At 40.6% G+C, this 24,085-nt stretch overlaps 1 protein-coding gene across 7 annotated transcripts in view; it reads left to right on the top strand.

The window, feature by feature from the left end:
- Positions 1-24,085, top strand: part of NOSTRIN (nitric oxide synthase trafficking) — a 60,549-nt gene that overhangs the window by 23,027 nt on the left and 13,437 nt on the right. For 5 of the 7 annotated variants that reach the window (XM_061135041.1, XM_061135040.1, XM_061135044.1 and 2 more), the window contains 8 exons: positions 1,831-1,914; positions 5,304-5,366; positions 5,568-5,649; positions 7,569-7,631; positions 10,413-10,511; positions 16,223-16,348; positions 22,360-22,458; positions 22,556-22,681. In XM_061135041.1, the coding sequence (XP_060991024.1) occupies positions 1,831-1,914; positions 5,304-5,366; positions 5,568-5,649; positions 7,569-7,631; positions 10,413-10,511; positions 16,223-16,348; positions 22,360-22,458; positions 22,556-22,681 (742 nt within the window). The remainder of the gene's footprint in view (positions 1-1,830; positions 1,915-5,303; positions 5,367-5,567; positions 5,650-7,568; positions 7,632-10,412; positions 10,512-16,222; positions 16,349-22,359; positions 22,459-22,555; positions 22,682-24,085) is intronic. The other 2 variants (XM_061135042.1, XM_061135047.1) reach the window with 1 other exon arrangement.

Here is a 24,085-nt window from a genome sequence, read left to right as displayed (position 1 = left end):
TCCAGGCAAGAATACTGGAGTGGATTGCCATTTCCTCTTCTAGGGGATCTTTCCCACCCAGGAATCAAACCCCGAGTCTCCTCCATCCGCAGGCAGATGCTTTATCACTGAGCCCCCAGGGAAGCCCCAATTAGGAAGTTACTGTTTGGTTAATTCCACCAGTATCGTATTACCAGCTATGATAGTCTAGAGCTAGGCTGATGGTGCTGGTGTCTCAGGATAAGTGGGAAAGTAGTTGGAATAGTTTGCAAGGACTGCCATAGCAAGGCACCGCAGACTGGGTAACTAAACTTACAGCCTCACTGTCACTTATTGTAGCTTAAACTACAGAAACATTATTGTGTCACAGTCTGGGAGGCTGGAAGTCTGAGATCAATGTGTCGGCCAGGTTGGTTCCTCCCAGGGATTGTGAGGGAGGATCTATTCCATGCCTCTCTCCTAGCTTCTGGTGGTCTGCTGGCGTTTAACCTTCAGGATCCTTAGCTTACAATTCATCATCCTGATCTCTGCCTCTTCATCTTCACACAGCATTCTCCGTGTGTGTGTGTGTGTGTGTGTGTGTGTGTGTGTCTGTGTGTGTGTCTCTGTGTGTCTATGCCCAAATTTCTTCCTTTCATCAGGACACATCCATATTGAGTTCTAGCTCATCCCAGTGACTACATCTGAACTCAATCATTTGCAAAGACTCAATTTTCAAATAAGGTCACATTCACAGACAAAAGGGCTAGGACTTAAGCAACTCTTGTGGGGGAATGAGAGGGTAACAGGCAGGAAAACCAGGGGTCTCCAAATGGAGGAAATAGACTGCAAGTGTCAGACATTTTTTTCCTCTCTCTTAATGGCAGGAGGAAACAAACTAGTGTTACATTTCCCCCCCTTCTCTATACAAATTTAAAAAGAGATTTCGCTTAAAATTCTGTGTTGCCATAATGACACCTGGTTCCACCTGAACTTAACTTTTCTCAAACCTTGAGCTATCCAATGTATTTTTCTTATGGAAATATTTGTCTTAAGCTTTGTTAATGTACTCTGTATTTACCCCAGACTCAGTCTTCAAGTCAGTTCCGCCTAAAGGCTCAGACAAACCAGTATGTTATACTCATAGCTTGTTCTCCTAATCTGTGTTAATGAAACTATGTATTTGTATGGAAACCTGTCCTTCAAGATTCGGTCAATCGCTTTATGGCCCGGGATGACTCACCTGGTGCAAAGGTTATCTCAAAATGCTTTTTGTGGGTGAGGGGCCTGGTGCCATTCTCTGAGTTTTGAGACATTTCCTTTCTTTAGTTAGTGGACTGCTAGTAGCTATATAACATCCACTAAAGACTAGCAAGGGGCTTCCCTTGTGGCTCAGCTGGTAAAGAATCCGTCTGCAACGTGGGAGAACTGGCAGGGGGGCACACTTTCTGCTGCCTTCTGATGTCTTTGTCAGACGCTTTCTCTATCTCTTTTATACTTTAATAAAACTTTATCACACAAAAGTACTGAGCGATCAAGCCTTGTCTCTGGCCCCAGATTGAATTCTTCTCCTCCGGAGGCCAAGAATCCCGACCTCTTTCATGGTTTAGCAACAACCTTTCAGGAACACAATCCAACCCATAATGCTACTGTACAAGAAGGTTAAATTAAAGCTTTTCTACCTTTTTAGGACTCTCCTGGATATCCTTAAAGATTACGCCTAGGGCAGGAGAATCCTTCTAGTAGACAAATCATCTCTTTATGTACTACATTATCAGCCTGTGTCCTCCTTCAAATCTTTGTGTGCGGATGTGTGTTTTTCTTGATTTCCAGTCATTGTATCCTATCCAACAACTCTCCCTTTGCTAACAGGGCAAATCTGGAGATTAATTATGCCAAAGGACTTCAGAAACTGGCAACCAAGCTAAGCAAAACATTACAGAGCACAAAGAAAAAGTAAGTACATGGAAGAGGTAAGGCAAAAATCACTCTTAAAAATAATTTTTAAAAAGTGACATTGTTGTAGCCACGTGTTCCGGGAAACAAATTCACTCAGAAGGACAATGCAGATAGTGGAGTGCAGTTTATTACACCAGCGGACCCAAGCCAGAGTCTCCTCTTAGCCAAGGACCCTGACCAGTTTTTGTGAAAACCTTATGTACCCTAAGTGTACATGCTCAAACCCAGCTCCCCAAATTCTCTGAAACTAGTCTGAACAAAAGACAAGAAAGATACAGTCAAGTTAACCCGTGATTCGTATGCCTTAAACCTGTGATTCACATGCCTTAAGCCTAGGTAGCTAACAGTGGACAATTATCAATAGGCCGGTGGTCATACCCCAATAAGCATAATAGAATTTATTATTCTATTCAGTTACACAGATAATTAGGGTATTCTTTTAGGTGATGGAGAGTCTAGGTATGAGCCCTGGGGCTCTTTCATGTTGGGGTGGGGGGGTCTGGTTTTCCAGTTGATATGTCATTTCTGCAGATACTAGGCATATAGCTCAAAGTCCACAGTCCGGCCCAAGATGGAGTCCTGCTTTCAAGATGGAGCCTGTTCTGTCTGTTTCCTCCTTCAACATATGTTCAGTTCCAGCTTCCTTTTATAAAGGTGGCAAGTCCAGAGCATCAAGCCTGGTTTCCAGTTCTTGGGCACTTACTGTGTGCCAGACACTGCATTAAATGTTTTTCTAGATATGCTACATTTAATCCTCACAACAATCTCTGAGAAGTCTTTTTATGATCCCTATTTACACACAAGGACTTAAAGCTTTGAGAGTTTAAGAAACTTGTTTGGTGACACAGATAATGAATTTCAGAACTGAATTCATCCTGTGTCATTGTGAGGCCTAAGATCATATTCAGAAAAGGCCTTGGTGATGATACTAACTTGGGAAGCAGAGTTGTTAAGCCGGAAGGTCTTGAAGTCCTGAAGTGTGTATCCCACTTTATCTCAATTTTATGACTTTCAACAAATAACCTGGCCTCCCTTGATTTCCTCTTCTGTTATATGGAGTAACAAGGCATGTTCCTTTGTGTGTGGGGGGAGGGTGGGTACTAGGGTGTATATTAAATGAGATAATATAGGTAAAGACATTACCACATCAGGTGCTGAAGAAAATGTTGGTTCACAAGTTTTTTTCAATTCAGTTGAAAATAAAGTCAATTACTTCTCTTGGGGAAGAGAGGAAAGATATTGGTATTCTTATAAAATGGTCCATTAGTGATAATTTGTTACAAAGATTTGACTATTATTTGTAGATGTCACCCCATGGCAGTGTCATTGCAAAGACCCTTTCTGATGGTAAAAGGAAGAGGGAAAGAAAAAATAGAAGCCTTGTGGAGCATTCCTACTCCTCCTTAGTCATCATCTTATAACAGCAAATTGCTCTGACTTTGAGCTTGATTTTTAGGATACTATTTTAGTAGCCTGGGGCTTTCCTGGTGGCTCAGATGGTAAAGAATCTGCCTGTAATGCAGGAGACCTAGGTTCAATCCCTAGGTCAGGAAGATCCCCTGGAGTTGAGAATGGTAACCCACTCCAGTATTCTTGCCTGGAAGTAGTCCATGGACAGAGAAACCTGGTGAGTTGCAGTCCATAGAGTCGCAAAGAGTCGGACATGACTGAGTGACTAATAGTTTCAGCCTGCAAAGGCACTAGTAGAGCACACTGGTTGAATATAAATAGACTTTTCCAGACTGCCCAGGTTAAATTCTGGCTCGCTTACTTACCAACTGGGTGAATTAGGAATCTCGTGCTCAGTCCCTAAGTCGTGTCTGATTCTTTGCGACCCTATGGACTGTAGCCCGCCAGGCTCCTCTGTCCATGGGATTTCCCAGGCAAGAATACTGGAGTGGGTTGCCATTTTCTGCTCCAGGGGATCTTCCCCACCCAAAGATTGAACCTGAGTCTCCTACATTGGCAGGTGGATTCTTTACCACTGTGCCACCTGGAAAGTCCATATCAGTGTGTAGTGTATTTAAGATGGAAATAAAACCTACCTCATATAATTTCTGTGAGGTACTTGTATAATAACCCAAATTATTTCTGTTCTCAAAGACCAATTAAGTGAGGGTCAGAGAAACCGAGTGATTCTTCCAAGGTCAAGCAGGACACAAAGGGGGAGCTTGTGGATTCAGACACAGACCCTCCGAGGTCAATGCCTTCACGTTCCGGCTCTGCTGCCTTGCTCCTCCTAGGGGCAAAAGTCACATTCTCTTCCTAAAAGTGTACTTGGATTTCTTGCAAAAAAAAAAATTCTACTGAGATTTAATTTACATGCAATAATAAGCACAAATTTTAAGCATATATTTTGATCGATTTTGTTATAAGTATACACCATGCAGCCTCCACGAAAATCAAAATATATCTATTTTCATCACACCAAAAGATGACTTGTACCTGTTTACAGTCCTTTCCCTAACACAGTCCCAAGGTGACATTGATTTGCTTTTTTTCAATCTAGATTATTTTGTCTTTTCTGGACTTTCCTATAATTGGGAGCATACAATAGGTCCTCTCTTATGCCCAGTTTAGTGCCTGGCTTTGGAGGCATTGAAAATCTGTCATCCTTTGATCTAGTTCTCCCATCCTCTGGCTGCCAGGTGCAGCCCAAGTCATTTGGAGGCAAAAATCTTGGTGCCGTCTTGCTCTCAGTAGGGGCACCGATCTGTCCTCTCCATTCCATCAAAGTCTACACTGGCTCTATCCCTTCGGTTTATTGATAAAATGGGCTCGCTATTTGACGGCCAACTATATGTAGGAGAAAAATAGCATCATATTTCTTGATTCTCTCTTTGTGCTGCTTGGGTCAGGGCAGAGCAACCCTTTTGTTAAATTGAGATACTGCTCACAAGACTGTGGAGTATCTGAGCTGTGTTCCTGAAGGCCAGCAGGGAATCTGAGCTACAGCCAACCTCAAGAGGAGCAGACAGGGTATGCGCAGGGCTCTCAAGTCCTCCATCACTTGACTTCTCTGAGCCTCCGGTTGTGCATCTGTAAAATGAACAGCCTGAAAAGGTTGTCTTTAAGGGTCTTCTACCTGTGGCACGCTTTCTCCCACCTGTTCTAAATGTCTTCTCATCCTTGCTTACTTTATTTCCCTGATACTCTACAGACATGAAATGGAAACTGGAATGAAAATGACTGGGGAAAAAAAGCAGATCATGTAATGACTACAGTGCAGATAAATATGTTGGCAGGATTTAATCCCATGGAGAAATTAAAACAGGATTAGGGATATGAGTGCAATTGCCAAATGCAGAAATCGGATGGGATGCTCTATTTCTGGGACTCCTGGGAAAATGACACCCACACTTGTCCTCCTTTGTTTTTCCCTCCAGCTGTCTTGTCAGTGCCTGGGCCTGGGTCTCGGAGGGCATGAAGTCTGCAGGGGACCTGCACCAGTGAGTACTCACAGCCCAGCCTTGCTCCAACCCCAAAGGGAGTCATAAATATTTAAAGTGGGTGTACTACAAATACTCCCCTGCAAACTTGCACTGAATAGATGTGCTGTAACACACTATTTTATTTCCCCAGAAAATAATTTGGAAGGTAGATATAAATCCTAATACTAGGCTTGTGTGTCTTTTATGTTCTATTTCCAGAAAACTTGGCAAAGCAATTGAGTTGGAAGCAATAAAACCAGCTCATCAAGTCCTGAGTGCACATGAGAAGAAGAGAAAATCAGTGAGTCAAAATATTTCATTTCTTCCCCGTTAAAGCAAGATTTCTGTCTTTGGCTCAAGAGCTAGGTAATCGAAAAGTAATACAAGTTTTAGGAATTTTATCATAAAAATAAACACAAATCCAAAGATTCATGTATGAGGATGTTTGTTAAAGCCTTGTTTATAGTAGTGAAAAAATGGAAACATTCTCATCTTCCAAAAATAAATTAGGATAAATTCAAGCAATGGAATTCTATGTAACCATTAAAAATCTTATAGAAGAATTTAATGGTATGGGGATGTAGTGCTAAATTAAAAAACAAAGTGAGCAAATCTAACAATATAACTTCAATTTTATAAAATAAATATGTGTATATGTGCATAGAAAACAATCCTAGATTCACCTTCCCAGAATGTTAATAAGAATTATCTCTAGATAGTGGAATTAGAGGCTATTTTTATTTAATTTTTTTGTATTTTTTGTGTTTACATTGCTTTTCAATAAATAAATGCTCCTTTTGTAAATAGAATTATAAACACAATTTTAAGAGGAAATGCTTTTTTATACTTTTCAGCTCGGGACTAAGTTAAAGCAATAATAGTTATAATTCTCAAATAGCCTTAAAATGGAAGAAAAATAAGCAATACTTTCAGACCACCTGGTCATCTGTATGGCCTATGTACTTTTCCTTCCAGAATAGTTTCATTTGTGCAATGTTGTTTAGTCATTCAGTCATGTCTGACTCTTTGCGACCCCATGAACTGTAGCCCACCAGGCTCCTCTAGAGGTCCATGGGATTTCCCAGGCACGGATACTACAACAGGGTGCCATTTCCTTCTCAAGGGGATCTTCTCAACCCAGGGATCGAACCTACGCCTCTTGAATTGGCAGGCAACTTCTTTACCACTAAGCCACCAGGGAAGCCCAGGGGTGCAATAGGGATGGGCAAATGTGAAGCAATTATGAACTGAACCAGCAGTGTGGGGACCATGATATTAATTATCTAAAGCAATGGGATAAGGATCATAGCACTGTGCCTAAGGAAAAGGAGTACGACAAGGCTATATATTGTTCAGTTCATAATTGCACATGACTGAATGACTAAACAACATTGCACCCCTATCACCCTATCACATTTTCTCACAAAAGATTTGAATTTTTTAAGTGAACTTGTTCTGCATTTCAGCCACAGAAAGTCAAAAGTGGCACAATGCATAAAATTATTTTAATCATATTTGTTACAATAAAACACATAATCCAAGTTTAATGAACTGATTAAAAAAAAATACAGTGTTGCTAGATCTCAAGGTGATTGAGTGATGGCTGGTCTGAGGGTTTAGAGGAAAAGTCTATGGTTTGGGTAAAAGGTTTTGCCCTCACTTAAGTCTGATCTCCTTAGGAGGTTGCCCAGGTCCATTTTCATCAGCTTTATTACTGTTCCACTGGCTATTTTAAAGTAGAAGAAAAAGTTAATTATGATGAATGATTCAATCTCTTTGAAATTAAAGCAGTATTCACTTCAGAAATTATAAGATGCTTAGTTAAGTTACCATTGAAGGACTTTTACCATTCTTCAGGGTGTTAAAGTGTGGGCTCCACAGAATGAAGCAGAAAAGGAAATAATAGGATGAGACATGATATCAAGTTACGCAAGTTCCTCCTCCACTCCACACAGATTGTACCCATTTATATTTTTTTAAATATAACTATATATTATAAATGATTATCTTACCAACCAAATGCATTCATACTAAATCCTGTAATAAGATTCTTGACCTGAGGAAAAGAGAGTTGGCTACTTTCTCAGGAAATATGTCCACTGTAAGGTTTTTAAATTTCTATTGCTTATGATACTAATTGTACTATAATTAATAAGCCAGCACCATGACTCAACAAGAAGACAGCAAAAATTTTTTTTTTCCTTTTTTCCCCCTTGATAGCTTGATAACGAAGTTGAGAAGACAGCAAATCTTGTCATTAGCAACTGGAATCAACAAATTAAGGCAAGTATACACAAATGTCATTCGTGTAAACTCAATATTTAGGATTGACGCTTTTGGCATTCGCACAAATGTGATCATTTTTTTTTTTTAAGAGAAAGTGCTCAATCATGTCAGACTCTTTGCAACCCCATGGGCTGTAGCCTGCCAGGCTCCTCAATCCATGGAATTCTCTAAGCAAGGCTACTGGAGTGGATTGCCATTCCCTTCTTCAGGGGATCTTCCCATCCCAGATATTGAACCTGTGTCTCCAGCATTGCAGGAAGATTCTTTACCATCTTAGCCACAAGGGAAGCCCCATGTATTTCAGTGTCAGTGTTTTTAAGTGCTAACTGAAGAGAAGACTGTTTCCTCATCTGAGTTATTACATAGATGTGTCCACGGAAATCCCATGGAAGGAGGAGTCTGGAGGGGTACAGTCTATGGGGTCGCAAGAGACTAACACAACTTATTGACTAAACAACAAATCTTTCAACTAAACCTATAGAGGAGCAAAACTCCAAATATGGCTTTCATTTATAGCTAGTAAGTAGCTTTTATTGTATGTCAAGTGCTATATATATTTATGCATTGAATCATCACAAAAACCAACCAATGTGGTATATGACAATGTGTTGTCCCATTTTATAGATGGGTGGGGAAGTGTAGACACAGAGGTTAATAATCTTCTAAGGTTACAAAACTGGTTAATGGTTGAACCAAGTAACCTGGCCTCCAGGTTACTGACCTTAACCGTTGCCTACACTGACTGCCTCTCTGTATAATTTGTGACTTAGGGCATGAAATGAATACTGAGTTTTGGTCTTGTCTTTTATAGAAGGTCATTCGTGATCTCTGTTCCTCCAGTGAGAGGAGCATGGTTGAGGGATGGGTGAAGATTTGTAAAGGGGATGCCTGTATTGACTCCATGAGTATGTACGACCCACTTCTTGTGCAGCACGCTGCACTAAGACACGGTTCTTGTTTCGTGTAATTTAAAGTTCAGCTGGCTAGACATTAATAACACGTGTACAAGAAGTAGTGAATGACTTCTAAGGAGAGCAGTTATGATCTGATGTGAGAATTTAGGGCATCATTATATGGTTGTAAGCAGAGAGAATCACAGATGGTGCCCATATGTATGTACAGAAGATTATTCTAGAACAATCCAGTTTAGGAGGAATTCATTTTGAGGGGGAAAGACTGGAAGCCAGTGCAGAGGGAATCTGCTCAGAAAACCCAATGATCCCCTTTGAGAAGACTTGGACTCCCAAAGTTAAAATTCTCCTTTTTCATTTCTGAAGTACTGGTGCCCCCAAAGATCCTTCTCTCTCAAGTAGACAATCATGAGTGCCAAATAAGCAGAGACACCTTCAGAAACAGGGGACCCCATTTCAGCTCTCAACGTTGCCTCTGAAGCTGTTGCTGGAACCGAGGGCTCCCTAAGAGCCCTAAGTAATTATAAATCCTAAGTAATTATAAATGTTTGAGAAAAGTGAATTTCTGTGCTGACAATAGTAATCCCAGTAAAAGGATGCTCATGAGAATCACTTTTATAGTAAATATGTGAGTGTCCCATAAACAGTGTCCAGCCATTTGTTTCCAAGTTTGCTCTTGATTTATGAGCTTTCTTAAACTGTTTTTTAAAAAATTCATTCTTAAATATTCAGCTTTCATGGAAAATTTGATGTAATAGATGAGAAGAGAAACCATTTTCAGTAGCTGTCACTGCTTTCAGAAACAACAACAACAACAACAAAAACCTTCTTATTTCCCAGTTTCCACCAAGTAATTTTTCTAAGTAAAATGATTTTATTTTTATGAAGATTGACAGAGAAATTAGAGAACATAAAATGCTTGTGCTATAATAATTTTCTCTCCAGTTACAATTCAAGGGATTCAGCATGTCTTCATTCAGTAATGAAGCATAGTCTGTTTTGGAGATGCAAGTGAAAAGCCTTAAAGGACCAAATGTTCTTGCCTCCTGCTCTCCTTTATCAGCAGGCATGTGACCAACAGAAGGTGGGGGGAGGCGGGCTCTCTGAGCTGCTTGTTCCTTGAATTTCCTTTTATAGAGGTTTCACGTGTTTAGAGACATTCAGAAGGTTTTGCCTCTGACTTCATAGGGAAAGAGAGACGGAGATTTTCCCCTTCATTATCTGGTTTTTACAGTCCTTGCAACTTGAGGTGAAAAACCATACAGCCTTTTCAATAGACCCACTTCCTGAACAGGTTGAATCCAACTCAAACCAGATTCTATTGATTTATCTCTGGAACATCCAGAGCTGGGGCTGTATGCAATAGAGAACAATCACTTAAATTATAAACCATGCTGAGGTTGGAGGCATCAGCAGAGGAGGGGGACTTTAAATGCTCTTCCTTCCCGACTCCTCCCTCTACCTGCCTGCTGCAAATTCAGAGCAATTCTCAGGATGTCAGGCAGATGCCCAGCTCTCAAGCCAGGGCATCAGGGAGCAAAATTTCCCTTTTGCTCTAAGTTTTAGGAGAGCTTCTTAAAATGACCTCAATTATGGTTTGTAGACTTAGCCTTCAATGATTTAACAAAATACATGACCCTCTTGAATGAACTGAATGCAATGAAAAAATATACAATGGTTCTCAAGGTAAAATATTAGCCACTGTGGTGTTTTAGCAGATTTTGCGGTGAGGGCAGAAATGAAGAACTAAAAATATACAATCATTCAAGCTAGCACGTGAATATAACTTGTTCCAGAACAGAAGAGTTTCTCTCTTGACACCAGTTTCTGATCCTTCTTTGCTTTTCTTGTATGTTTTTGACTCTAGGCCAAGAAGAAATTGATGGTTAGCACCAAGAAGCATGAAGCACTTTTCCATCTTGTAGAAAGCTCCAAGCAAATTACAACTGAGAAGGAGAAGCAGAAGGTAACATCTCATGGCCAGCTGAGTGCATGTGGCTTAGAGATGGATGAGCAGCTTCCTGCCGTTAGCTGTGAACACAGGAGAATTGGCTGACTCCACCTCTGTGTGGGGTCTCTGCAGAGCTGTAGCGTGGCAGAGTATGAGATGGGATCCAAAGTTATTCCTGGTCTCCACATATTTTTGAAAGGTATTATCAACAGATAACAAAGCAAACCAGTGTCCAATGTTTTTGATAAGGAGCCCTGTTAAACACCCCAAATAAGCTCATACCCCAAATAAGTAAGATATACATATGCATAGCATAATACACAATGTACTTTACCTATCCTGTATATCCTATATATACTTTTATATTATATTAATGTTAAAAACATTATAAAACATGAAAAAGTAGAAATATTTGAAGGATGTGGTAAAAATGAAATAATATTTTCAGTGATTAGTTGATCATGATGACTTCATGTAGTCATTCAGTGACATATATAAATAAAATATACATGTGGGACAAGGTTCAGCCTTAACCCTAGTGAAATATAAATTTGTATTTCTAATATATCCTCTTATAATGTCAAGTTTTTGGTTAGCTTCTCATCAGCTCTCATTAGATCATGCCAGTTTTTACCTTTTCATGCAGATGATGACGCAGCCATCATCCGGAGCGAAGAAAGCAGGAGCTCTGACATTTTCCTGTGGCTTTCTTGCATTTGCATTGTTAGTATTTCCTGTGGCTTTCTTGTGCTTGCATTGTTAACATCAATCTATAGCTTCACAGCAGAAATCTGCATAAAGCATGTGTCAATTTTGTGTATGAACCTAACTGAAGCTAGATGAGGACTTCCCTGGCAGTTCAGTGGTTAAGACTTCGAGCTTCCGCTGCAGAGGACTTGTGTTCAATCCCTGGTCAGGGAACTAAGATTCCAAATGCTGAGTGGTGAGACCAAAAATATAAATTAATAAATAAATAAAGCTAGATAATACATCTGCAAATCCATATGATCCAGACTCCTTATGAGGGGCACATGTACATAGATACTGAGAGTGAAGAAGATGTGTGTAAAGACCCACATCAGCATCTCATGTTGTAAAATTTCCACTCTCCCTCCAGAACACTTCAGAATCCTCAACTGTCCTTGTGTGGGCACCAGTATCAATTCATATATTGAATAAGAGTAAGCTGAAATACTCTCTTTATGCAGAAATGAACACAAATAATATTGGAATACTAATTATTTTGCACACCCCAGGTGGTGTGTGCCCCAGACTGGAAACCTCTGAAATAGTCAATATCTTCCCCTAAGGATGGGCTCCCTCTAAGGAAATGCAGGCCACACACTGCAACCCAAAACATCCTTAAAAGAAGACAAGAATTGTCATCACCAAGTAACTCTATCTCACCTGAGAAGCTATTAGCTGAATAACTTAAATTCATTGTTAGCAAGATTTTACAAGGTTCTTGTGTCAATCTTCACAGTTTGAAATGATCATAATAACAAGGATTAAATAATGAGACAGCTTCCAAGGAGGAAGCAAAACCAAAGTAGGTTAAAAACCTAAGCTCTGGGACCCTGCTGTAGGCATTCGGGGCCCTCATTAGAAGCTATTCTTCATTGACGTCAGGGAATAACAAGGGGAAAAGCATGGGCAGCTAAGTGTTGAATTTCTGCTTCCTTCCCTCATTAGCCGCTTTCCAGGGAGGCAGAAGTCTGTGATCCTTCCCCCACCTCTCTCCAGCTGGTCCTGTTAACTATAGCCCTTGGCTGTCATTACATCACAGACCCCTACCACCTTCATCACTTTATCTGGTAGCTTTTTCATTTTTAGTCCCAAGGCTCAACACCTAAGGCAGCGTTCATCTTTGCACCTCACAGAGTCCTGCCCATGACCTCCTCCCTGACCTGGCCAGGTTTGTGCCACTCATCAGTCCTTGTTTTCCTGCTCAGCAACCCTTACTCTCCCCAGAAGCTGATCTGCATCTTCACTCTTCTCACTACTGTTCCATCATTCACTCTTGGCAGATTATCTCACCTAGAGCATCACAGAGAACCCAGCGGTCAGCACGGCCACCTGCCTACTGAAGTCCTGTGTGCAGTGGGACAGGCCAGTTTTTCATCCTGTGTTTGGACTCCCAGCCCCGCCTCCTCTCAGTGACCCTTCCCTTGATTATTCCCTTCTCTCCCGGATCTCACACAGACTCCTCTCTAAGAGTTGCTTCCCATCAGCCTTCTCGACTTCCTTCTATCTTGGGAGAGTAGAAAGAGTCAGGGAGACACCCTCCATGACCACAGTCCTGTTCCTCTCCACATATCATCTCTTTATTTATTTATGTTTTTACTTTTTGCCTGTGCTGTGCAGTATGTGGAATCTTAGTCCCCACCCCTGCCCAGGGATTGAACCCATGCCCCTGGAACTGGAAGCTCAGAGTCTTAGCCAGTGGACCACCAGGGAAGTCCCTCTTTCTTTTTACAAGAAGATTCATTGAAAGGGTTATCTGTGCTCTGTCTCCACTTCCTCATCTGTTCACTCCTCAAAGCAACAACCAAGATTTCCCCACCAATTTGCTAGGAATGTTCTTACCCTTGAATACAATGTGGTCCTTGTTACTAAAGCTAATGGGTGCTTTCCAGTTCTGACTATTTAATTTCTTAAAAGCGTCAATCACCATTGAATTTCCCCTTCTAGAAATATTCTCAACTTCAACAAATCTTACTCTTTTGGTTTTCCTGTCAATTTTTTCTTAAGCTCCTTTATGGACTTCCCTTGTTCTTCCTGAACTGTCTATATTGCTGTGTCTGATGATATCCCTCCTGGGCCTCATTCGGTTTTATTTGGCTTGTATCTCGAGTCTGACACAGTACTCTCAATATCAAGTGCTCAATAACAACAGGTACTCAACAAATATTTTCTCAAAGCTCCATCTACTATGTCTCTGCTGACGATACCCCAGTTTATATCTCCAAACCAAACCAATTTCTGAACTGCACTCTGGCACTTCAAACAAACTCAATATCGAAAATCAAAACCATCCCTTCCCTTTACCAAAAGTGTTTTTAATGCCTCTGTTTTTTATATCTTTGAACATTACCATCCACATATCCTCCCAATTCTAAGTACTAACCTAAGTGCTTCTTGAATTTATCTGCGCATATTTCTCTCCACGGGCACTACTCTCTCCCAGGACACTGTCATCACTACTTGGGTTACTCCAATTGACAAACTGGTGTCTTGGCTTTCAGTGTTGCATCTCCTTATCTATTCCCCATATACAAGCTGGGCTGACTTTTCTGGAACTTGAATCTGAGTGTATCATTCTCCTTTAAAAAGCCTTAAAATACACCCAGGTGACCTCAGAATAAAGAACAACTCCTCTATATGGCTCTTGAAGACCCTCCCTGACTTGATCCTTGCCTAACTCTTCAGCGCTTTCACTTGCTGTTCTTCCTCTCAAACTGTGTGCTCCAACCTCACCAAAAATGTCTTTTTGATACCATGTCAAGCTCTTTTGCCTCACCAATTCCTACTTTCATTTTAGGTTTATTCACACAGGGGTCACTCTGTGATACCTGACTATTTCTCTCATCTGGGGATCTATTACACAGAATAGCAATGGTCTGTGTTGGTCCCCGAGTAGAGAAGGAGCCTATCTATTCCTTTATCTATTCCCAGTGTCTAGTACATGACACAGCTGTGGCGTCAAGAAATGTTAATGAATGAGTGAATGGATGAGATGTTTGTTTCAAGAGAAAGAAAAGAGCAAAGAAAAAGTATTTAATCTGACAAATTTAAGAGAAGTTTCTGAAAAGTTTTAAATTAGAATATATGAGTCTCTATTCTTCTGTATCTGTTTGGGGTTATTTGCTGTAAGTTTGCTGAGCAGAAACTTCTAGTCGATAGCTATATGGTGCAGGCTGATAAACGTGAGTTGTCAGCTCCAAAGTGACTCCATTCTTATTGCCAGGGACCTGGGCACACTCAACAAGACCCGGAGAACAATGACTTGGCCAAGTGTAGCCATGGTACACATTCAAGTCTTTCTCTGTATCATTATTAGGCTAAAATTCACAAGCCCATGTCTCTATAGATAAATGGCTCATTGCACTTGATATGCAAAACCAACCATGTCCTGAGTAGACCATCCATCAGAGCTGAGGGACAGTTGAATGGCTAGCCTGTGAACTGGAATAATAAAGTGAATGGTGTTAACATTCAGCATTTTGGATGAACGTTCATTACTGAAATGTTAGTCAAAATGTCCTTAAACACAAAGAGGGGCATTCTTAAAAACATTTATCTCTATCCTTGAAATTCTTAAGCTGCTTAAATCAGAGGGGTCCTTGGTGCTCCTGAACTGTGATTTGGGGACCATGTGCATCAGAATCATCTGAGGAGGCAACAAAAATTCAGATTTCCCAATCCCACTACAGAACTACTGAATCAATATTGCTACTTGTGGGACCCTGAAAATTTCCAAGAATGTCTGGTCATTCCTAGGCATATTAAAGTCTGAGAATCCTTCATATAATACAACTTCTTCCTTTCTCAAAGATGTGAGATTTTGAGAATTCAGTTCAAGCTACCCTGGTCCAGAGAGTTTTGTATCACTTTGATTTTTACCATCAGAATAGCCAGTTTGAAGGATTAGCCAGGGGGGCTCTTTGTTAAGGTGCAAATCATTGAGAATCAGGATCCATGATGGGAAACTGGAAATTTCCCATTTGACAAGTGTAGGAAAGCATTTGTCAAGCTGTCCATAACTTACAGTGAACAGTGGCATGTATCAGGCTCTTCGCAGAGAGTCAGACGCAACTGAGTGACTGAACAACCACAGGCTCTTCACTAGTAATAGCCATGCTCACTTGTCTTTGAGTGCTATGCTATTGACAAATTTTGAGCAATGTGCCCTGTTCCTTACCTGCATCACCTGCTGGACTCCTCAAGACAACACAGTGGGGACTCCCCTGTGGCGGTTCGGTGGATAAGACTCCGTGCTTCCAGTGGAGGGTGAGCAGGTTCAATCCCTAGTTGGGAAACTAAGATTTTTACCTGCCATGCAGTGTGGCCAAAAGCAAAAACAAAACAAAACAAAAAAACCAGAAAACAAACAATACAATGAAGTGGGAGCATCACTATGCCCATCACAAAGATGAGGAAACTGTGTCTTATGAAGCAACTCACCGGCAGTTAGAACCAGGACTGTAATCCTGAAGTTTGATTCCAGAGTTAGACTGCAGAGTTTACATAGTGATGAAGTGACAGAATGTTCCAGACCTAATGCTAGTTCTACAAATTATCTAATTGTACAAATCTCTACCTGTGCCAGTAAGAAATGCCGAGGACTAAAGAATTTACTAAATAAGAGTACAAGAATCACCAGATTACAGTTGCAAATTCCTGATCTGAACTTGCTTCTCCTCACCTGTCATTTGGCCTCATCCCTCATCTGATGAAAGCAGACATATCACATCATATTTAAGGACCTCAATTTCCTCATAGAAAAATTGAAGGAATCCTATTGAAAGGGCCTTAGGTTTCCTTTCAGTTCTGACATCCCTGTTTTCTGAGAAAGATCTTTGATTTTGTCATCTATTGTTACTGTTTGTGACTTTGGCTGGGAGATGAGAAACTCATTATGGGGATGCATGTAATTCTTTCTCTGGAATTACCAAGGGCTTTCATAAATGTGTTCCTGAATATGTGACACTGATGTTTTACTTTAGCTCCTCAATAAACTGAAAAAATCAACCGAGAAGTTATCGAAAGAAGATGAAAATTACTACCAAAAAAACGTGGCAAGTTGTTCTACCAGACTGAAATGGGAGAACACACTGGAAAATTGCTTCCAGGTAAGTTATGCATTCATGGTTTTTTGTTTTTCTTTTTCCAAGGAGGCTTTGTGTGGGAGAGAAATCACTGCTCCTAGGCACCCTTCAAGGGCTATGAGAAAAACATTTAACCTCTCTGTCTCCATCCATCTCACCGTCCTCTCTACCTCACAGCAATGGGGGATAATTGTGGTTCTTACTGTCTGGCTGCCAGTGTAGTGCACACATCCCGGTGTAGTACACACCTAGCTGGCCTTCAAGGTGTGTTGACGTAGCTGTTACCAACTGCCCTGACCAGAGGCTCTTACTGAGTCCCTCCTTCCTTTTTCTCAGTGTCTTTTTCTCCTTTTAGGGTCTTCCTCCACCTTCTCTTCCCACCACACCCCACTTTCAGCAGTCCCTACTTTTATGTTGAAACATCATGGACATTATCTTCTTAACTTACAAAGTCTTCCTGATGGTAATATGATGTACATTTACTTATATTTCAAAAAACCTCTGTTCAGCTCAGCTTTAAAAATACTTAAGACCCTAGGTTTTTTTGTTTTGTTTGTTTTTAAGAATCCAAATCACATGGAGAATCTACTAGAAGCCAGAATCTCCATAAAGAAAAGAAAGGTTTCCTTTCACCTTTTTTGTTTCCTGGTTTGTTGCTACCACCATGCTGGAGAACACTGGAATGTTACTCCCTCTTCCTTTGAGTTCACACAGTTCCTCTTATCCCACATGAGTTCTATTAGGTTCTAAACTTCTCCTCTGGCTTAGAGCTATCCTCTGCCCCTTGAATGCCAAACCAAGCCCCACTAGACCCATTTGAGATGTTCCTGTCGAGTCATCCTTGCCTCACCTTAACTAATAAGGATTCCTTTCCTTAGTATTTCCGTGGCTTGTACATACTGAGTCTATACCAACAAGTCATTGATTCACATATTACACTGTGTATTCTTATTCTCTGTTGTTTACAAATGACATGAGTAACATGTGATATTCATGAAGGCATATAACAAAAGCTGGCTGAACTCAATTAAAAGAGAATTTATTAGAAGTGTGGGAGATAGAAATGAGTCCACCAGGGTTGTTCCATTTCATTATTTTCCTCCATCCTCCAGCTGTTCTTCCTCTGTCCGGTCTGACTCTCCAGATTGGATTCACAAATTCTTTCAGAGGACAGTCACTGAACCATGCTCAAGGCAGTTTACTAGATACTGTGAAAAATATAAAATTTCAAGTGCAAATATTAAGAAATGAAACCAATTCCACAAATCGTATGTCAAAATGAGTCATCACTTCATAATTGTATGTTCAAGCCATACTTCCTACCTTCCAAGAAGAAACAATTCAGTTGACAGAAATAACCTATATTTTGAAAAGTAATAGCCACTCAAGAATCTCATAGTAGTCCAGTGGTTAGGAATCTGTGTTCTCACTGACGTGGGCCTGGCTTCAGTCCCTGGTCAGGAACTAAAATCCTGCAAACTGTGCAAAATAAAATAATGTGTGAGGCCAAAATAAAACAGTAATAGCCACTCTATCAAAAATGACCACAAATCAAATGTTTGGTACTGGTAATATTTACTCAAGGAATTGTTTTAGAAAACCATTTGCAATAAGTGCAAAGAATCTTAAAAATGTTCACATTCTCAACCAGTGTTCCTCATGTGAGCCACAGAACACAGAAAATAATGTGAGTGGCTGTTTTCTCAGTTCCCCAAGGATGGTGGTAACTAATGCCACTTCAGATGCAATGGAGAGATGGTAACTCAATGCAGACAACAGATGCCTCAGGACATTAGGGCTTAATTCTCTCTTAGAACCTCAGTTGAAAAACCTAATTTCCTTTCCAGAAATCCATCTGAGGAAATAAATGAAAAACAAAGCACAGATTTCTGTTCAAATACATTAAAAGTAAAAGGGAAGAAACAATACAAGTGGCCAATGTTAAGAAGATAAATCAATACACTCTATACAAGAGATTATTAATTAAAACAATGTTTTGGAAACTAATAGCATTGGAAACTGCTTATGTACAATGTTAAGTGAAAAAACAGTATACCAATTTGTATAATTTGGTTGATAACTAGAAATATAAAATCACACATACACATATACCTCAACAGACTAAAATACATCAAAATGTTAACAGGGGTCCTCTCTGGGTGGAAGAATTAGAAATGGTTTTAAAATGTATTTTCTCGTAGCCCTTTATGGACCCAGAACAAGGTATGGAGTCCTTGTTAAAATTTGGGTTCCTGGACTTCTCTGGTAGTCCAGTGGTTAAGATTCCACATTTCCATTGCAGGGGGCCTCAGGTTCAATCCCTGGTGGGGAAACTAAGATTCCACATGCTGTGCAGGGCAGTCAAAAATAAATAAATAAAATTGAGGATAAACTGACTCTTAAGCCCTGAGTGGAGAATGAAGAGTTTTAGGCTAAAAAAAAATTAAAATGCAGATTTCTGTGTGCCTGCCTATATAGGATGAGTCACAACTTCTGAATGATTTTAGAAAGGGATCTCGGTGATTGCTATGCCTAGTAAAGTTTAAGAGCTTCTGCTCAAGAAAAAGCAAGATATTTCTTTGATCAGTTTCATGAAAACAATTTAGATGAAAATGAAGTCCCTCCAAGCTCCCTGGGTAGTACTAACCGGAAGGCCAGAACAGCAGGAAATGAAAAGAATGAATGAAGAGTGTGAATTATCATGAAGCCTGGGCCCAGACAACCTCTCCATCTGCTTTTCCTTGATAACTTCTTGATCGCACTTTCCTTTCACATGCTGTTGTGAAAACACATGAGGAAAATTTGAGGTCCTCCAGAGTCTCTTGCTTCTCTGTGCCTATTTTATACAAAAAGAACAAGATAATAGAAAGCAATAATTCATTAAATGAGATATGGATTTCCCCTTTGCACAGTGGAATTTATCTCAGCCTCTTTTCATGAGCAAACATAGATCATCTTAACGATTTCCCTGAAATGTAATTAAAATCTGTTAAATATTACCATTGCCAGCAAGGGACAGGATTATTTTAGTCTCAGATTGATGCTAGTGGCTTAGCACTTGTCACAGTAAAGAAACAGCTGCCCAGCAGGGATCCGGTGTGTTTCCCAAACCTGGCTTTTGTTTCCCATCCTGTCCTTTGCTCGTAGTGCTAAACTAGAACCGCTGCTTTCCAGATCTTTTTCTATAATGTAAAGACTCTTTCTGAAGACAGTTCAACTTGCGGTCCAGGACATTGAGCAGAGTTTATTTTACATATTTGTTAGAGGAGGCATATGGTTTTTGCCCTGTGAAGAAGCATTTACATTTACAAGGCTACTCTTCTGGGTCTTTAATCCTGTATCTGGGAGACAGAGGGCACATTCAAATGGCTGGTACTTGAGATTTTGGAGAAAGATTCAGGAGACCAACAGCAGAAACAAAAGGTACTTCATTCCCATTGACTTACAAAAACTGTGCAGATCCTGACTAGACAAGGAAGATGGCCTTGGGGAGCAGAGCTCCAGGCTTCCCAATTCAAAAGCCAAGACCCTTGGCACAGGATCAAAGTTTGCATGTGGTTGACATAGATGTTCACAGTTACTGCAGCCTTTTAGCACTTGCATTTAATAGTAGCATTAAAATGACTGTATACTAGTAAAGTGGGTGTGTCCAGACAGCAGAACATTATTCATCCTTAAAAGGAAGGAAATTCTGACCCAGGCTACAAGGATGAATCTTGAAGATTTTATACTAAGTGAAATAAGCCAGACACAAAAGGACAAATATTGTATGATTCCTCTTAGATGAGACGCTTAGGATAGTTTCAGATTCACGGAAGACAGCAAATAGAATTGTGGCTGCTGGGATGATGAGGGGAGGGAGAATGGGGAGTCATTGTTTAATGGGCACAAGTTTCAGTTTTGCAAGATGAAAAAAATTCTGGATATGGATAGTGGTAGTGATTGCACAATGATTTCAATGGACTTAATGACACTGAATTGTACACTTGAAAGTGGTGAAAATGGTAAGCTTTATGCAACAATTGCACAAATTTTTAAAAAAATTTGATGACTATATACCATAGGTGAAATAACAACAGGATATGAATTCAATCTACATACAGGGATATAAAGGAACACTGTACTGGACAGGCCAGTGGCTCCTGCAAGTGTGCTGAGAAGCAGGATGAGAGAAGCCAGTGGCCTTTATGATGTCCCCACACCCCCACACTACCTAAGGCCTTGAATACAGTCCACCCTTCTTACTTCTTTGGTAATGCTACCCACTGGTTTGCCCACGACAGCGTTCTTCCTCATGAAGGACTTTTGCTGAGTGCTCTTTACTGTGGGAAGGGGTGAGGTAGAATGGCAGGTATGAGAGGAACCAGCCCAGCCTCTGGATAAAGGGGGAAAACCCAGGCCTTGTCCTTACAGAAACAGAATGAGGCATTATGTCTTGGACACCTGCCACCTCTGTCAAACCCACAGGTATCTGGGCACATACCCAGCAGCCTCCTGCAGTCCCCAACATAGCCTAGGAATCCCCAGTATGTATTCCAGTTGACCCAGCCTTCTCTGAACTTTTCTATTTCCTCAAAATAAGCAGTCCTCAGCTTGGCTCCCAGTGAGTGGCAAGAGCCTGATAACTAATTTTTTCTAAAATGTTAATGGCTGACAAGCCAAATGTGACCTCCCTATTTTCATTTATTCTTCCCAGTTAAAAAAACAAACCAATTAAAACTCCAAGAGTGGAATTTTTGTCATCCCACACAAAATGAGAAGGCTGTATTCCCACCTTCAAAGAGTGGTCTCTGAACCCCCAGCCCAGGAAAATGACTTGGTCAGACTTTAAGGTTCTGCTCTTGTCACATAAGCTTCCTTAAGAAGAGAATTTGCATCTCATCATCGCTGTCCCTGCAAAGACTAACAGAATGCCTTGTATGCGCTGCAAACAGTTCTAGAAATATTTAGTGTCTGACTACATTTCCTAAATACAGAAGGGCTTTTACTGGGTTTCATTCTTTTTCTGGAATGCACAAATGATTTCAAATGATTCCTTTCTCCCCCTTCTTTGTGAACACCAAGTAACCTATGGCATCCACCTGTGTGCCTTTTGGCCTAGAATAGACAGTGAAAGTATGAGAGTGAAATCAATCCTGCATGCGTACATGCTCAGTCATGTCCAACTCTTTGCAACCCTGTGGACTATAGCCCACCAGGCTCCTCTGTCTATGGGATTCTCCAGGCAAGAATACTGGAGTGGGTGGCCATGCCCTTCTCCAGGGGATCTTCCTGACCCAGGAATCAAACCCACAACTCCTGTGTCTCCTGCATTGCTGTGGATTCTTTACCCCTGAGCCAGCAGGGAAGCCAAAATTAATCCTAACGGAGGATAAATAGACAGACACCAAATCCATTCCTGTCCTGAGAACCTGCCCCCTCTGCAGTTTGGATCAAGAGGCACAAACAGGACGGCTCACTCAGACTTTCTTCAGTGTGTTAGTGCTCGGTGGGAGCCTTTAGTTTTGTAAATATAACAGTTCAGTTCAGCTCAGTCGCTCAGTCGTGTCTGACTCTTTGCGACCCCATGAATCGCAGCACGCCAGGCTTCCCTGTCCATCACCAACTCCTGGAGTTTACTCAAACTCATGTCCATCGAGTCAGTGATGCCGTCCAGCCATCTCATCCTCTGTCGTCCCCTTCTCCTCCTGCCCCCAATCCCTCCCAGCATCAGGGTCTTTTCCAATGAGTCAAATCTTCACGTCAGGTGGCCAAAGTACTGGAGTTTCAGCTTCAGCATCAGTCCTTCCAATGAACACCCAGGACTGATCTCCTTTAGGATGGACAGGTTGGATCTCCTTGCAGTCCAAGGGACTCTCAAGAGTCTTCTCCAACACCACAGTTCAAAAGCATCAATTCTTCTGCGCTCAGCTTTCTTCACAGTCCAACTCTCACATCCATACATGACCACTGGAAAACCATAGCCTTAACTAGACGGACTTTTGTTGGCAAATATAGCAGTGAGCTGATGTAATATCATTTTTTATCCTTTTCAGAGCATCCTTGAGCTGGAGAAAGAAAGAATTCAACTCTTATGCAATAACTTAAACCAGTACTCCCAACATATTTCTGTTTTTGGCCAGACCTTGACCACAGTGAGTAGCAGAGAATCTGCCGTCTCTGGTGTGCATGGTAAGAACTGGCAGGAAACATGTCCTCTGCAACCTTGTTCTGCTTTTCTTGGCCTTGCAGTGCCACACGCAGATTCACTGTGCCATCAGCCAAATAGACATCGAAAAAGATATCCAGGCTCTCATGGAAGAAACCACAGTTTCATCTACAGAAAATAAATCTGAGTTCCTATTAACCGACTACTTTGTAAGTATGGATGGAAGGAGGTTTCATTAGTGGGGAACCTTAGTCATATACTGAGGGATTCATTTCTTTAAAAATTGAGAGCAATTGTAAAGGAAACATTGTTTTTTAAATTAAAATATTGACTTTTTATAGTCTGCATAAGTTTAAAAACTGTGGTTTACAGATGGGGTAATGAAAATACATCTTCAGTATTCTCTGCAAGGGAAGAAAGTCAAAGAGGATCTTAGACTGAATCTTTTTATTTTTGAAGCAAATATTTCATTTTTTTAATTAAAAAATTAATTTTCATTGGAGCATAATCGATTAACAATGTTGTGTTGGTTTCAGATGTACAACAATGTGACTTGGTCCTACAAATACATGTATCTATTCTTTTTCAAATTCTTTTCCCATTTATGTTATTACATGGTATTGATCAGAGCTCCCTGTGAAAGACAAAGTAAATTAGCAATTGCAATGTCTGTTCAAAGCAGAAACAAAGATAGAGATGAAAGTGGGAAGGAAGATTTGATTACATGGAGAAAGTACCTTTTTTTCTTCCAAATAGTGTAGGTGATCCCTGAGATGAGACAATGTACAATAAAATATATAGATTACTTTCTTGTGAAAATACCTCTATAAGCTAACCTGTCAATAAACTAAGGGTCATTCTCCTTGAAAATTTGACTAAGGTCCTATTGAAACATAAAGAAGCAGCCACAATGGTTTATCTTTAATTGACATGCCCATGGGAAATTTTGATTTCTATGTCATTTCAGTGCACCAGAACTAATGACTATGTATGTTGTCTTAGAGAATGGACTGATTCTCCAACTGGGAGAATAAGATTTTCTTAATATCCTTAATATTCTTGATGCTTTTCAATTGTGTAGAGAAGACTCTTGAGTCCCTTGGACTACAAAGAGATCAAACCAGTCAATCCTGAAGGAAATCAACCCTGAATATTCATTGGAAAGACTGATGCTGAAGCTGAAGCTCCAATACTTTGGCCACCTGATGCGAAGAGCCAACTCATTGGAAAAGACCCTGAATCTGGGAAAGATTGAGGGCAGGAGGAGAGGAGGGGGAGAATGAGATGGTTGGATTGTATCACCAATTCAATGGACATGAACTTGGGCAAACTCCGGTAGATAATGAGGGATATGGAGGCCTGGTGTCCTGCAGTCCGTGAGACAGAAAAAAGTCAGACACGACTTAGTGACTGAACAACAGCGACAATATTCTTAAAGCAAAACACCTCCAAAATCTAACTTTATAGTCATTAACAGTAAGTGTGGACTGGGTTTTATCGAGTGCTACAAAATTCACACGGACTAGGGTAAGACAGGAAAACAATCTGAGTGTAAATATTGAAGGGCTGGTGATTAGTGTGAAAAATATTTGTAAGTTTACTGTAAAGGCTAT

The sequence above is a fragment of the Dama dama genome, chromosome 33, assembly GCF_033118175.1.
Source record: "Dama dama isolate Ldn47 chromosome 33, ASM3311817v1, whole genome shotgun sequence".
Classification (NCBI taxonomy): domain Eukaryota; kingdom Metazoa; phylum Chordata; class Mammalia; order Artiodactyla; family Cervidae; genus Dama; species Dama dama.
The sequence above is the reverse complement of the archived record's forward strand: the minus strand, read 5'-3'. Positions and strand labels throughout refer to the sequence as shown.